Source organism: Osmerus eperlanus, chromosome 6 (assembly GCF_963692335.1).
Source record: "Osmerus eperlanus chromosome 6, fOsmEpe2.1, whole genome shotgun sequence".
NCBI classification, from domain to species: Eukaryota; Metazoa; Chordata; class Actinopteri; order Osmeriformes; family Osmeridae; genus Osmerus; species Osmerus eperlanus.
Genome location: NC_085023.1, coordinates 5,594,712 through 5,610,927, shown reverse-complemented (window position 1 = coordinate 5,610,927; position 16,216 = coordinate 5,594,712). Strand labels below are relative to the sequence as shown.

At 45.2% G+C, this 16,216-nt stretch overlaps 2 protein-coding genes across 4 annotated transcripts in view; one reads left to right on the top strand and one right to left on the bottom strand.

The window, feature by feature from the left end:
- Positions 1–1,748: 1,748 nt before the first annotated feature.
- LOC134022005 (uncharacterized) lies at positions 1,749–4,697 on the bottom strand. Of its 2 annotated transcripts, none has more exons than XM_062463165.1 (2): positions 4,522–4,697; positions 1,749–3,378 (listed from the first exon to the last, which is right to left on the bottom strand). In XM_062463165.1, exon 2 carries the CDS (start codon positions 3,284–3,286, stop codon positions 2,612–2,614), a length of 675 nt encoding a protein of 224 aa, XP_062319149.1. In that variant the 5' UTR covers positions 3,287–3,378; positions 4,522–4,697; the 3' UTR covers positions 1,749–2,611. The 2 variants fall into 2 exon arrangements, with proteins under 2 accessions (XP_062319149.1, XP_062319151.1); XM_062463167.1 differs by lacking the exon at positions 4,522–4,697 and adding an exon at positions 3,485–3,800.
- Positions 3,995–16,216, top strand: part of sufu (suppressor of fused homolog (Drosophila)) — a 13,994-nt gene continuing 1,772 nt past the window's right edge. Inside the window, exons 1-12 of one of the 2 annotated variants that reach the window (XM_062463162.1) lie at positions 3,995–4,119; positions 4,219–4,393; positions 4,788–4,922; positions 5,450–5,586; positions 8,899–9,041; positions 9,391–9,476; positions 9,932–10,004; positions 10,408–10,564; positions 10,667–10,769; positions 12,887–13,021; positions 15,520–15,658; positions 16,155–16,216. The exon at positions 16,155–16,216 is cut by the window's right edge and continues 5 nt beyond it. In XM_062463162.1, the coding sequence (XP_062319146.1) occupies positions 4,245–4,393; positions 4,788–4,922; positions 5,450–5,586; positions 8,899–9,041; positions 9,391–9,476; positions 9,932–10,004; positions 10,408–10,564; positions 10,667–10,769; positions 12,887–13,021; positions 15,520–15,658; positions 16,155–16,216 (1,319 nt within the window). In that variant the 5' untranslated portion in view covers positions 3,995–4,119; positions 4,219–4,244. Of the gene's footprint in view, positions 4,394–4,787; positions 4,923–5,449; positions 5,587–8,898; positions 9,042–9,390; positions 9,477–9,931; positions 10,005–10,407; positions 10,565–10,666; positions 10,770–12,886; positions 13,022–15,519; positions 15,659–16,154 lie in introns of both variants that reach the window. The other variant, XM_062463163.1, reaches the window with a different exon arrangement.

Sequence of the window (16,216 nt, the reverse complement as noted above, 5' to 3'; positions counted from 1 at the left end):
AACTTACAGGAAGGCAGAAAGTTTCCTGAATATACAGTATTCAGGTGCGGTCTTCCTCAAGCCTACTTTGCTGCTGTTTGTGTGAGTGTGTGTGTCCTCACAGGAATGTGCCCAAACTGTATAAATACCAGTGACTTAGATGACCCTGTAAAATCCTCTTAACATTTCTCTCTCACAGTCAATATTGACTTTATCGTTCTTCATGAACTACTCATGATGAGTTGAGATTTCAACAAATGCCGACTGCCCGATCTCTAAATGGACTTTGTAGCAAGGGTTCTGTCTGTTTAGTATTGGATAACAAGCTAATAAGTGCACTAGCGACATCCTTGAATACACAGGAAGGGTAGTAAGAACGTATAGATTATAGTATTCAATTCAACTTCAGCTAATGGAGTCAACCACAATTGTGCCTTTCTTTACTCTGACTGCTGTAGTTGTAGCTGAGGATGAGTCACTTAATGGCTCTATCTTTCTCTAGAAATGTTACTCAGCAGTTGTATCAATTCAACATGGAGGACAACTCACTTTCCTTTCAGCCAACTGTCAGCAGCGTTGTGAAACATTTCTAGGAATCCTTCCCTTGGCGCAGATCTTTCTCTTACATCCTGTAAGAAAGACGTTGCTAATGGTTTCTTTTGTAGACATATATACCCTGGATGAGAAAGCCCTCCTCCAACACTCGCTATAGGAGTGAGGATACTGACCCTGGTCTTGATTCATCCTTGAATCCTCAGATGAATCCTTAGAATATGGACTTTTTGGTACAAAGTGCCATCAAGCTTCAGTTTTTCTTTCACTTTTGGTATAAAGAATTGAGGACACTAGAGACTGTCAAAGACTAGGGAGAGAGTGACGATACCATCATAGGCACATGAACAGGGAACCATCATAGGCACATTAACTGGGACCTTTGTCACGCTAGAGGCTTGTACAGTAAAAGTGTAACGTGTTTAGAGATCAGGCCGCCTTACAGACAGAGCTATGGCCCCACACATGAACAGAGTACTTCCTGCCAGGTCATGCTATAATCTTCCTCATCATCATGAGGCCATTGGACTGAAAGCAGAAGGGGGAGGCACTGATCAGCTGACATTATCTGACATTGACTCTCGTTCCAACTGCCAGGAAGGCTTTAGGGAAGGTCATCATAGTGTGAAACAAACTGACAGTAAATGTAAATATAAGTTCTGCTGTGGGGAATTGCTTCTGCTGTGACATAGCAGTACAGGGTTTAGTTCTGCCAGGAAAGATTATAAAAATATAAGTAAGTACATTATGTACACTGGATATGTATTTGTGTGTGTGAGAGAGAGAGAGAGAGAGAGAGAGAGAGAGAGAGAGAGAGAGAGAGAGAGAGAGAGAGAGAGAGAGAGAGACTATTCTGAAATATGGTAGTTTCCTCCACAAGGATGATTTGGTAAGAGATGTGCCACAAGATGTTCTGAACAAGAGGTACTCTGCCCTGAGAACTGAATTCCATAGATGGGGACTTCTTCATGTGGCATCTATGGGCTCAGTTCTTTTGGTTTGGTGCTGCCTGACAGCTGGAACACCAAATACACAACAGGAAATGGCTCTCTTGAACCAAACACATTGATGCTGTAAACTGTAACAGTGCTGTAGCTTTTTTGGTGGCTAACATGTCATTAGACATTTTAAAGTACATATTTTAAGGGTTCTGATTTAAAAGTCTAAATACATTCAATGTACATTATAAATAAACAACACTGATCAAGATATTGTAGCATTCATGTCTCATTTATTTACTTGCAAATGTTGAATTAGACTATTGAGAAATGATGGAATGTGGGGTGACTTCCAGGAAAACAGTGCGTGGTTGTGCACAGATGGTTTACAGTAAATATGAGGTTGCAGATTACACCTCTGACATACCAAGCCCACACACCCAGACAGCATGTCTTATCAGCTGGATCATGGCTCAATCTATCATTCCATGAAACCTGCTGTCATGGAGACAACAGTAGGATGATTCACAAACATGAGGGGGTTGTATACGACAATGTTTTGTCCATAAAATGGATGATAGCTTATGGTATGGGGGGAGGGGGGATTTGATGATTCATTGTTTTTACACATAATTCAGATGACATCATCAAACCACAAAAGAGCAAGATAACACAACACTAGAAGACACACAACCATGTGACTTTAAACTTCAAAAAGGTTATTGATGACTATGACTTCCAGACCACATTCGCTGTTACAACAGCCTACCTTGAGGTATGAGGGGTTTAGTTTTACACTGATACTGAAATTATTAAATAAAAAACATTCAAACTATATAATCTGGCGTGTAAAGATTGATTCATGCATTGCATTTGTTTGCTATTGAAGCATAAATATGGAACGTGTTTTTTTATGGTAAATTTGCCACAATACAAAAGCATGACCACAAACATCACATACAGCACAAAAAAACATGTTCACTTCAATCATCTTTATAACAAATATTTGAAGCTATCAATCAAAGGAGGGCACTGCCGTCTTGTTTCTTAGACTGAAACCCTTAACAAAAACATTTTCAAACTCATGTCGGAGCATGGTGCTGGCCCACCTCATCATCCAGGCTGGAATTTCTCCTTCTCCTTTATGATCTCCTTCCCTTCCATCCCCTTTTTTTCTTCCTCTCCTCCACCACTTCGCTCACGCTGTCCCCCTCTGGGCTTTCTGCCAGCTGGACCACCCTCCTCTCCACCCGGTACTCCTGCTCCCCGACATGGGGGTCCCCTCTCACCACGTACTCCCCACCCTGGTAGGTGATGCTCAGGTCCGTCCGAGGGTAGGTCCCATAAACTCTCCGCAGATCCTCCCTTACAAACTCTGGAAGCTCCCTCCGAGGGCCGTACACCCTCTCCAGCCTGCCCCAGCGGAGATCTCCTCTCAGGGTGAAGCCCTCTGGCCAGGTCTGAGTCTGGAACCTGGAGGGCTTAGGAGGGGTGGGGGCCACTGGGGCCGGAGGTGCCTGAGGGTGTGAATACAAATGCTGGTAATTCAAAAGGTTGTTAGACCACATGTGCCAGGGCCAGGGGCTGTAGTAGTGGTGGTACTGTTGACCAGGGTCTTGGGGACCCCTCCTGCGGTCTCTGCCACCCAGGCAGAAGGGCTGCGGAGGTGGATTGAAGAGCAGCGGATACTGTGGGTGGATGGGTGGCAGACGGCGGCTGCCGTTGTAAGACGACAGCGCATGTGGAGGTAGGGAGGATGGAATCATGGTGCTGTAGGAGTATGGTGCTGGGAAGCTGTATGGGTGGAAGAAGTGCATGTTCTAAAGAGCAGGTGTGGAGAGAAAGGGAAGATGTCCCTGTGCCTCGGAAGAGAGGCTGTGTTGATTCTGTCCATACACGTGCCTCTAAGCTGAAACACATAAAAATGCAATTATTCATGCTGAAAAAATTGTTTAAAAGTACACTTACTCTGTATTTTTATTCAAAATCAATGTACACACACAGCTTGTTCTCACCCGTAGGCCAACACAATCTCACTCGTCTAATAGTAATGTGTCGGCAGGCAGGTTAAGAATCATTCACTGTTCTTTGCTCCTTATTTTGCAAGCCACCTGCCTGACTTCAACGTTTGACTGCCCAAGTATCCAGGCAGCAGGTAAACAAACGTCTTAAGTAAATCTTGTGTGATGACTACCCATATCTTATCTTATATTCAATGAACAAGCTCTCAATCAGCAGTTATGATGATGGCATGTCATAGATAAATAAAACTTACAGCTCCGTTTTATTTATCTTTATCTAAACATAATCAAACAGCAGAGGTCTCCCTAAACCAAGCAAAAGTCACATTCCACTATCAGGGTTGCCAGGTTTAAAATATTAACTTTGCCGAAAGACTCGAAAATAAGAAAGAGTCTTTTTTTTCGTTTCCCTCTAATTCCCTAAACATTTTAACTATACACGAATGCGTAATGAAATATATATAATATGCACATTAATTATTTGTTTTTACGTCCCAAACCGTGGATCCTGACTAGAATACTAACCTGGCAACCCCGGACTTAATTGGGGGAGCAACAGGCGGACCATCGTAGACTTCGGGAAACGTTCGAGGTCCCCTCGCTTTCATAACATTGCCAACTACAGTCCAGTAAAGTGTAGTTTGTTGTTTTAGACTACTAACACAATTAAAAGGTTTTTCCCTTGAATTGACTTACGAAAAAAGTTACATAATTTGCTTCTTCCGAAGATTTCCCATCGTTTCCAGACAGTGGGATGGACGAGGTGCGGCCTAGCAGTGGGACACCAGCCCACGGAATAGCGTCCCTGTTTCCACCCGGACTGCAGGCGATCTACGGGGAATGCAGGCGCCTCTACCCCGAACAGGCCAACCCGCTACAAGTCACAGCAATCGTTAAATATTGGTGAGTCGCAACGTAGTCAGATTTATTTCATAATTCGATGGTCCTCCCTATTCTATTCTGCTGCTGGGAACAGCCAGCTAAGTTAACTACCTAGCCAGTTGTGTTTAGCTTCAAAGCAGTCTGCTTACCACTAATATAATGTTGCAGAATCCATACAGTACTTGGTTAATCTGATTCATGGGCCCTTTCAGAGAATGGCAGTTCAGACACACTCTTCTGAACACCAGCTCGAGTTGCTCATCGCCAAAGAGAAGGAAAACTGAATTATTGGTCAATAGTTTACTGTAGCCCGGTCGTTTTGTTCTCATGAATATTGCGTTGGGATTTCCTTGAGCCAACGCGCTGGCTGTGACAACCATTTGACCGTTTTTTCTCTCACCCTGCGTGTTGCCAGGTTGGGGGGTCCGGACCCTCTGGACTACATCAGCATGTATAGGAACACAGGTTGTCAGGCGCAGGAGGTGCAGGAGCACTGGCACTACGTCAGCTTCGGCCTTAGCGACCTGTACGGTGACAACAGAGTCCACGAGTAAGTACTCCCAAACTCAGATTCTGATCCAGATCCATATTCAGATGCTGGAGTTCTCCAAGCTTGACATGTTTCAACTGATGGGTAACACAGTCCGACATTACAATAGGGGCATCCTCATGAGACAACATGTCAGTAAAGACTGTCTCGTGTTAACAAAATTATTTTTATAGAATGTTTTTTGGTCCTTGATTGACATATTTCCAATAATAAATACGGCATTGCTCACTATCTGTTATTTACACACTGCTGTTACCTTTGGTATTATTTAATCAGTCAGCCCTGTTGCTCACATGCTTTCACTTTTTCTCCAGAGAACATGCTTTTCTACTCTTGATAGATGACTGCCTATATAGTTAGTAGTCAGAGATTCAATGTTAGAATGATGCTGTGGTCATAGTTTTACAAAACTGCTTTATTACTACTTTCTTCACAATAGTTATGATTAATTTGTAGCCTATGTACTTGGTGTCCGTGTGTGCGCGTGCGTTTCTGCCCGTGTGGGTGCGTGTGTGTGTGGGTGTCAGGTTTACAGGAGCAGAGGGTCCCAGTGGGTTTGGCTTTGAGCTCACCTTTAGGCTGAAGAGGGAGGTGGGGGAGACCGCCCCGCCCACCTGGCCCGCTGAACTCATGCAGGGATTGGCTCGCTACGTCTTCCAATCGGGTGAGTTCTTAATGTATTGAATATATTCTAATCTGAACTGCCTCAGGGTTCTAGGACATTCTATAATTCCTTCTCTGTATTAACAATGTACCTGTGGAGGAAGGGATTTTCTCTTCCCAATCAACTGAGGTTGGAGAGAGCGTGGAGGAGTAATGTAAAGAGAGCCCTAATCCAGCCTTAACAGAAAGAAGCTCTGGTTTAGACTTGCCTGTTCTAGACTAGGTCTTTCTGTTCTAGGATGAGGTTCTGTTCTAAACTAGTTCTCTATGTTCTAGGATAAGCTTCTGTTGAAGACTAGCCTCTCTGTTCTAAGCTAGGTCTCTGTGTTCTAGACCAGGTCTCTCTGTTCTAGAGTAGGCCTCTGCTTTAGACTAGGTCTCTTTGTTCTAGGAAAGGCTTCCGTTATAGACATGGTCTTTCTGTTCTAGGCTAACCTTTTGTTCTAGACTAGGGGCCAATCCCAATACTCCCCCTTGCCCCTTCCCCTTACCCCTAGCCCTTACTTTTGCGAGTTCACGTGAGAGCTAGTGGTGTCCCAATACTCTTCTTGAGCTAGGGGTAGGGCTAAGACGAAGGGGTATACACCCCTTAAAACCAAGTAAGATCGGGAGCTTACTTGAAACCTAGGGCTATGTGAGTCCTGCGCGACCGGCAACAATGGCAGCCAGATCATCCAGAGAGTCCGATAAATGTAATATTTTCGTTTTAATTAATTGACTTAAAAATTATGACAGTCTTGTTTTGTGCTATACACAGTCCTGTACATATATAGTTGCAACCATTTTCCTAATTGAAACGTTTCTAAAAATCGCTAGTTTGCTACGCTAATGTTACTGTGCTGATTTGCACAACAGTCCCGCATTTCTCTCACTAGCATGTCTACAGTTTTAAGTAAACTCCATTAGCAGCAGATTTCGTTTGATATCAGTGCATAACACTACTTGCTTTGGAGATATTGATACGTGCTAGATGACGTACCCGTAACCAAGTGGTGTCCCATTTCTTAGGGATATGTAGCCCTTACTCCTCAGTTTCGAGGGCCAAGGGCTAGGGGGAAGAAGGGGTAAGGGGGAGTATTGGGATTGGCCCTTAGTCTCTTCTAGACTAAGCTTCTGTTCTAGGGTAGGCCTCTCTGTTCTGGACTAGGTCCCTGTTCTAGACTAGGTCTCTTTGTTCTAGACTAGGCTTCTGTTCTAGACGTAGGCTGAATCCCAATACTCTGTCTTACCCCTAGCCCTTAGTTTTGCGTGTTCACGTGAGAGTAAGTGGTGTCCCAATACTCTTTTTGATCGAGGGGTAGGGCAAAGACGAAGGGGTATACAACCCTTAAAACCAAGTGTTTTCAGGAGCTTAAATTGAAACCGAGGGGTATGTGAATACTGCGCAACCTGCAATGGCGGCCAGATCAGCCAGAGTCCTATAAATGTAATATTTTCGGCTTAAATAATTGATTAAAAAAATTACGACAGTCTTGTTTTGTGCTCTACACAGTCCTGTTCATATGTATTTGCAACCATGTTCTTAATTAAAATGTTTAAAGGGGTCATTGATTGTAAAACCGATTTTACCTTGTCATAGTTGAATAACGACAGTTCGGTGGGTAAAATGGACATACAGTGAACCTCAAAGTCCATTGACACCTCTTTCCTATGTAAATCTCACAATTAAAAAATTTAGCTGTAAAACGGTAGGTTTAAAAAAGCCACTGAACTGACGTCAGTTCGGTGGCTCCACCTTTTTTGGCTCTGGTCTGTACCTTTGTCACGCCCCAAAATGTTCTGCGCGCTGCTGTGTAGTGATGGGAAGTTCGAATCCTTTTACGGACTCGGTTCTTTGAATCTCGTTCATTAAAAGGAACAAATCTGAGACAGTTTGTATGATTTGAAATTGTAATGTATTATCACACTAGCATTTAATTATCACGGCAAACAAGTACGCTGCACTGAACTGTAAGTAAAGTACAAAAAAGTTACAATAACGAAACCTGTAATTATTACTTGTGAATGAATATCATTCACGTCTTACTAAACCTATTCACACGAAAGTGAACGAGGTAAACCAAACAAATCCTTTCTGTTTCCTCTTCTGAGCCTATGCAGGTCACGTGAAAAATTATCCGTATCCGAAGATCCAGTCAAAATGAACGAATCACATCTAGCTACCAGTACTGAGCCTATGCAGGTCACGTGAAAAAGGATCCAGAGACTCGTACCCGGCAGATGAACGAATCGTTCACCTCCCGACCATGTTTTCGGATCAATGTTTCGTTCCTCTGCCAACCGAGTCTTTGGATCAATGATTCGTTCATCTGCCGGCTATTTCACAGGATGCAACAGGGCTCATAGTACAGCACCTGGGCCATTTTCAGCCCAACCAATGTTACATACCCTATCAGAGACCTTAAGGAACAGTGCGAAATACCCCAAAAACCCAGTCAATGCCTTTAGTTTGCCACGCTAACGTTGCATTGCTGATTGGCACAACAGTCCCGCATTTCTTTGATTAGCCTTGAATGGACTCCATGCATGTCTAAAGTTTTAACTAAACTCCATTAGCAGAGAATTTCATTTGATATCAGTGCATAACACTACTTGCTTTGGAGACATCGATATATGTAACTGTAACCAAGTGGTGTCTCATTTCATAGGGCTATGTAGCCCTTACCCCTCGGTTTCGAGGGACAATGGCTAGGGGTAAACTAAGGGGAAGGGGTAGGGTTAAGACAGAGAATTGGGATTCGGCCTAAGTCTCTGTTCTAGACTAGGTCCTCTGCATGGTTTATTTCTAGTCTCTAGGGAAACGTAGGAAGTCTAATTTCCTTCTCTCACTCTCCCTCGCTAGAACACTATTGTTTTTACTACTGCAAAAGCACTTTCCTTCTCTCCCAGACCTCGTGTGTGTCACTCCGCTGCTAAGTCCTTTAAATCCCACAGCTGGGTGAAATGTATACATTGAAGGGTGGGGGGTTGGGGGGGTTCAGAGCCAGTAAAGGATAGAGGAGGGACCCCTCCCCCACCCCTCCACTTTCCAGCTGGGGTCCATTTGCACCTGGGTGGCCTCTGAAGCTAGATGAATGCTGGTTCATGGCCCTGTCTTCCCCCTCTCCTTCTTGCCTTTTCCTTTCCTCCTCTTGCCCCCTCTCCTCTCTTCCCTAGCACATCTAGACAGGGTGCCTGTGACCTCGTCAGCAGCCCCCAAAACATCTAATTGAAACCCTGTGTCTATATTCTCTGTCACACCCCCACCTCTCTGTCTCTCTCTCTATCTCCCCACCATCTCTTATCATCTGCTGTGTTTTGTCGTCTTGTGCAGAAAACACATTTTGCAGTGGGGACCACGTTTCGTGGCACAGCCCACTAGACAACAGCGAGTCTCGCATCCAGCACATGCTGCTGACAGAGGACCCCCAGATGCAGCCTGTCCATACCCCCTTTGGCATAGTCAGCTTCCTGCAGGTGTGCAAATCCAGCCCTGGGCTTCATTTTCGGCCTAAAACTTCTGTTTAGCCATACTAATGTTTGCCAGATAACTCCCTGCTATACTGTGTAACACATTGCTACATGGTTAGGCAAATCTCATTAGTTAGGTCTTGAATGCAGATGCATGGTGCCCAGCAAACACACACACACTTCCATTTAGCAGAGGGGGAGACCACGGACACTTTAACCTAAAGCGACATAAAAATTGAAAATCTGAAAAGTACAGTCCAAGATTGAGGGTCAGAAATGCATAGGTTAGATTCACTGAATGGTCTCTATATTAACATACACACACACACTGACTGGCAGCTGTGTCTGTGAGCAGATTGTGGGTGTGTGTACAGAGGAGCTGCAGGCAGCCCAGCAGTGGAACGGACAGGGGATCCTGGAGCTGCTCAGAGGCGTGCACGTGTGAGTGGAGACACGCACCAGACAACAACACAACACCATAACACAACACCACACAACTCTACAACACCACAACACCATAACACAACGCTACAACACCACACAACACCATAACACAATACCACAACATAACACAGTTCCACACCTCATCAACACAACACCACACCTCCTCAACACAACACCTCCGCAACACAACACCACACTTCCGCAACGCAACACAACGTCACACCTCCGCACAACGTCACACCTCCGCACAACGTCACACCTCCGCACAACACCACACCTCCGCAACACCACACCTCCGCACAACAACACCACACCTCTGCAACACAACAGCACAACAACAAAGTCCTCCTAAACAATACTAACACTACATATAGCATGACACAACCTAAGCTACACACCACTTTGGTCTTTCTTTTCATTAAGTGTGTGTGTGTGTGTGTGTGTGCATACAGGGCTGGTGGCCCCTGGCTGATCACAGACATGAGGAGAGGAGAGACCATATTTGACATCGACCCTCACCTACAAGTAAGGCTGCAGAGTTCTCCTCAGGATGTTTTGGTTTCCCCTGCTCTCTGGAAACCCTGTTCTAGTTCAACTCACCGGAGCATCAGTCCGTAGGCACGAGACTCAGTCACAACTAGTAGACATGTGTGAACAAGTAGACATGTGTGAACAAGTAGACATGTGTGAACAAGTAGACATGTGTGAACAAGTAGACATGTGTGAACAGGTTCTTCTTTGAGTGATTGTAGTCAGTTGACTGAACAGCGCCACCTGCTGGCCTAATATTATTAGGGCAGCATAGTTACAATGCTCTCGTCTGGTGTGTAAGAGCTAGTGCGTGTGTGTGTGTGACAGAGCATCAGTATTGGTGTTTGCATGCGCAAGTGTTGATGTTTGTGTGTGTGTGTGTGTTGCTGATCCCAAGCAGGACAGAGTGGACCAGGGCATAGAGACCGAGGGCTCCAACCTGAGTGGGGTCAGTGCCAAGTGTGTGTGGGACGACCTGAGCCGGCCTCCCGAGGACGAGGACGACAGCAGGTCCGTCTGCGTCGGCTCCCAGCCGCGCAGACTCTCCGACAAGGGTACACACACACCCCTTGTTAAAAAAAGGAATATTTTAATAAAAGATAAGAAAGCTTTTGGAGTCTTCCAATATCATTTGTTTGTGTGTGTGTGTGCTCCAGACACAGAGCAGATCAGGGAAGCACTGAGGAAAGGACTGGAGTTTAACACCAAGGCTGCTCTGCCCCCCATCAGCAGCCAGAGACAGACCCAGGACAGACCCCAGTAAGCACACACGCACACACTAGTATGTACACACGCACACACACCAGTAAGTATATACACACACACACACAAAGATCCCAATCAGTACATGCGCACCACACACACACCCTAACTGTAACCACTTTCCTGTACTTTAATCTCCTGTGTGGGGCCTGTTGATAAAGTTGTGGGGCTCATCACGGAGACTCCCCTCCTTCCTCATCTTCCTCCCTCCTCCTCCTGTCCTCCCTCCTCCTCCTCTCCCACCTCCCCCTTCTTCCTCCCTCCTCCTGTCCTCCCTCCTCCTCCTCTCCCACCTCCCCCTTCTTCCTCCCTCCTCCTCTCCAACCTCCCCCTTCTTCCTCCCTCCTCCTGTCCTCCCTCCTTCTCCTCTCCCACCTCCCCCTTCTTCCTCCCTCCTCCTGTCCTCCCTCCTTCTCCTCTCCCACCTCCCCCTTCTTCCTCCCTCCTCCTGTCCTCCCTCCTTCTCCTCTCCCACCTCCCCCTTCTTCCTTCCTACTCTCCCCCCCCCCCCCTCTTCCCCTGAGACAGTCTCACAGGAAGTCATGCAGACCCCTAGTTGACCCCCCTGTGGGTGCAGTCTCTCCAGAGTTGCTGGTTCTCATGTCTACATGTGAGCAGTGCCAGCCTGTCACCAGAGGAACAGTGACGAGGTCAAGACCGCTGACCTTGGCACGTTCCAGCTGCTGTGTGTGTGTGTGTGTGTACACACACACAAATCTCCCCATCTGGTTTTTCCATTGACTGTCAGTGGGCCATTTGCAGGGTTAGCAGTATGAGACAGGATGGCTGAAACCTACACAGACACACACCTGTCTCATAACTAGTGTTGTTTTTGGCGGCCCATTTTAGTTTTAGTCTAGTCTTTGTGTCAAGCTGTCATTTTAGTTATTAGTTTTAGTCACGTTCATACTCTTTTTAGTCTAGTCAAGTTTCAGTCGACTAAAAGTCTGAGCATTTTAGTCTTATTTTAGTCAGACTTATCCATTACTATTTTTGTCTAGTTTAAGTCAGACTTATCCATTACTATTTTTGTCTAGTTTTAGTTGACGAAAACTGATAACATTTAGTCTAGTTTAAGTCAATGGAAATTGTATTTTAGTCTCTTTTTAATCAAAACAGAAGTCTAAGCAGTAATCTCGAGAGGCATGTTATGCCAAAACCACTTGTTTAACCCTTGTGTTATCTTCGGGTCGTTCTGACCCATCAGTCATTGTGACCCACCGTCGTATTGCGACAACTTTACCGCATACAAAAACAAAGTGAAGCATTTTCTTTTAACCGTTGGGCTGTCTCAGACCCCCCACATTGCGAAGGTTAAAAGAAAATTATTTTTATTTGTTTTTGTATTGGGTAAAATTGGGTAAAATTGGGTAAACACAACGATGGTTCGTTATGAACCTTTGGGTCATGTGACCCGAAGGCAGCACGAGGGTTAAATGTATGTATTGGTCTAGAATAAGGTATTCAAGGTCATGTTGTTGATGCCAAATTCAGTTCAGTGTGATTGCTATGTGAGTCAGTCAGGTAGGAACTAAGAACCCACTTTACACTCTCATACAAACAAATACACACACACACAGTACACACACTAGTCACACGTTAACCCACTTCACACTCTCTCACAAACAAACACACACGCTAGTCACACAAGTTCTGCAAGTTCACACAATGTCTCAGTCGTTTTCATCTCCAGTGGCTAACGTTTAAAGCTGACGTCTAAAGCTAACGTTAAAATGAGACACATTAACCACAGCCTCATGAGTTGGCTAATAATAATAACGCGACTAAACGAGACGAAATAACGTTACAACATTTCGTCTCGTTTTTCTTTTGTAAACCACATTTCGTCTCGTTTTTATTCGTCAACAATATTGCATTCTACATTTAATTATAGTCATCTTCACATGACCAGCATTTACGTTGCGTCTCGTCTAGTTTTCGTCACGTGATAAAGGTCGTTGACGACGATATTTAGTCATAATTTTCGTTGACGAAAGCAACACTACTCATATCCAATGCTTCCCAATCACTCACTTACTCTTTGCACCCTCTCTCTCTCCCTGTCTTTCCCCTACCCCTCCCTCTCCCCCCTCATCTCTCTCTCCTCCCCCCAGGAGCAGGAAGGCCAGCCTGGAGAGTGAGGGCTCAGCAGCCATCGTTCCTCATGAGCTGGTTCGTACCAGGCAGCTGGAGAGTGTCCATCTGAAGTTCAACCAGGAGTCAGGAACACTGCTGCCCCTCTGTCTGAGGTACACACACACACTCTCACATACACAAGTGCTCGCTCACTCGTTCTCTCTCTCGCACACACACACACTTATTCCACTCTGATTTGATCAGTCCTCATGTTGCCTGTCAACGACGTGGTAGTGAGCTTGTGTTAACCTCTCTCTCTTACCAAGACTGGAGGCTCTGCCTGTCTCAGGATGAACATGATTTATATTGGGTGTGTATGGGAGAGAGGGGGGCACAGGCAGCTTACAGAGAGACCTTTGTCTGAGGGTGAGGAAGGAACGCGGAGAGGGTGAGGAAGGGAGGAACGCAGAAAGGGCGAAGGAGAGGGTGAGGAAGGGAGGAACGCGGAGAGGGTGAGGAAGGGAGGAACACAGAAAGGGAGGAGAGGGTGAGGAAGGGAGGAACGCAGAAAGGGAGAGGGTGAGGAAGGGAGGAACGCAGAAAGGGAGAAGGAGAGGGTGAGGAAGGGAGGAACGCAGAAAGGGAGAAGGAGAGGGTGAGGAAGGGAGGAACGCAGAAAGGGAGAAGGAGAGGGTGAGGAAGGGAGGAACGCAGAAAGGGAAAGGGTGAGGAAGGGAGGAACGCAGAAAGGGAAAGGGTGAGGGGAGAGGCCATCAGTGAGCCGGGGGGCAGAGTGAGGGATAGATCCCTAGTCTGGCTACTGTCCTGTAGCCTTGCGACACAGCTGTATCACGACCACACAAAAATCCAAGTTAAAAGCTCCAAGTTAAAAGCTCCAAGTTAAAAGCTCCAAGTTATCTGTTTGGGCCCGTACCACAGTGGTTCAGACCAGTAAGCATCCCATGAGGAACTACTAGTAGCTACAGGTGGGTTGAAGTTAGCCTGTGATAGACATATGGTTCATCCAATCACCTGCCAAGGATTTGTTTTTAAGTGCCAGTCTTTTTCTGAACAGTTTCCAATGACCTCAGGCTGGAGGAAAACTCGGAAGTCAGACAAGAATTGGGGGAATAGTTTCTCATATTTGAATTGATTTTATAGTGTTTTCTATTGCAGCTTTAACTTTTGATTTAAATAGCGCCTGATGTAGTCAAGGCAGTCTATTTAAATATTTACGACAGGTTTTATAGATCTAGCTTTCAGCAGGCTTTAAGCTCTTTCTAAAAGGGACTTGAGACTTGATTTAAAAATGCTGTAAAGCAGAACTGAAAATTAGTTTTAAGTTCATTACACCACAGAAGAATTAGTTGTTAACTACCCATCCAAATTCGAATGGGAAAAAAAACACAGAGAAGTATGTTGAATTAGGCTTTGAAATCGTGAGAAAACCAGCAGTCTTCTCTGCTTGATACTGGGGGGGGGGGGCGTGTCGTCTGAAGGAGCTGAAGCTCCGCCCCCTCTAATTTATTGAATTTAGCAACAACAGCAACAACTAGCTAAATCAATTGCAGATATCAGAACAGACCTACCTGCAGTCTCTGAGTGTTTCATGTGTTAATTACTTTGTCTTTGCATTAGACCAGCTGAGTAACAGAATGCAGGTTATATAAACCGTCTGTGATCTGACGTAGATAGGTGGCTGTGACGTAGATAGGTTGGGTTTTGCCCCGCCTAAACAAAACCTGAGCTAAAAATGGGTGAGAAACTGTTCAACGGTCTAACTCCACATTTCAGTGGGACATTTTTGCGCTTTGCACATGCTTTCAGCAACTCATTTCACACGTATATAATGTACTGAGAAGCAAATCATGGAATTTGCTTTACAGCATCTTTAAGATCGTAACCCAAGATTTTGACTTGGCCCTGTAAGGCTTGATTTGGACTGTAAAGACTTATATATATATATATATATATATATATATATAATCTCTGCTCCAAGAGCAGAGCCTGACAGGCTGTGCACAGCGTCCCGGTGGTGTTGAGTCCCAAGTCGGATGGGTCTCTGGCCTGCTGTTATCACTTGCCCCTATTCCACCAACACAGAATTTGTTCCGTTCTAGTTTGCACACCTAATTTTGAACCGTGCAGAATAATTGTAACCAAAAATAAATGGGTTTGGGACTTAAAAAGTTCATTCCCAGCTGGAATTTTTATTTTAAATAATTCCATGATCTAAATTCGGTAAGCAATATTCATGTCTGCACAGCTGTGTTTACATCTTAAATATCTTACAATATTTGTTCTGTATTTTAAATAGGCGTGCAGAGTTCTTTTGGGGAAACTGTAGGCTATAATTGTGCCTGTCAACTTTTCTTCCAACGTTTCTGCCAACTTTAGGCATAGCCATGTTTACAAGCTGTGTACATACTGAACATTCGCCTTGTGTGACCTGTCTTAATGTTTCTGATTTTACATTGCCTTTAAAACTGTTATGCATTGTGCAACGCCAATCCTTAATGACAAGGGTCTCTTGATGTGCCTGTTCTCACTGTGTTTTCTGTTCCGACTTTTCTGACTCTTTTCTTTAACCGGACTGGTTCTATGTTTAGATTGTTCCGACTGGTTGTCATTTATGACTGGTTCTCTGTTCTGACTGGTTCTCTGCTCCCAGGGGCAGGCTGCTGCATGGGAGACACTTCACCTACAAGAGCATCACTGGAGACACGGCCATCACCTTCGTCTCCACAGGGGTGGAGGGAGCCTTCGCTACAGAGGAACACCCTTACGCTGCTCATGGGCCCTGGCTACAGGTACCCCCCCCACACACACACAAACACACACACACACACACACACACACACTGGCCGCGTTTCCCAGATTCGTTAAGAAGCTCTTAACGCTAAGAGCTTCTTAGGAGCGTTCTAAGAGCACTCTAGAACGCTCTTAGAACGCTCCTAAGAAGCTCTTAGCGTTAAGAGCTTCTTAACGAATCTGGGAAACTCGGCCACTTACGACAGAGGAACACCTCACGGGCCCTGGCTACAGGTACACCCACACACATGTGCACATATACATAAGCTCACTAACTACATACATACAATATACACAGAGACATATCTTTTCTGCACATGCCACACTCAACAACACAAAAACACAACACTAACCACTTACACACACCAGGAGTCTACCCTGGTAACACACAGTCACCCACTCATTCAGACTCACGACACACAATAGGAGCATAACTTGGCAACACACTCCCAGTCTTTCACCAAGGCTTGACTGTTCTGTGTCTGACTGTCTTAGATCCTGCTGACGGAGGAGTTTGTGGAGCAGATGTTAGGAGATCTTCAGGAGCTGAACACTCG

What these genes read in the sequence shown, in the direction of transcription:
- LOC134022005 (XM_062463165.1), bottom strand. Translation starts at nt 3,286, where the DNA reads ATGCACTTCTTCCACCCATACAGCTTCCCAGCACCATACTCCTACAGC.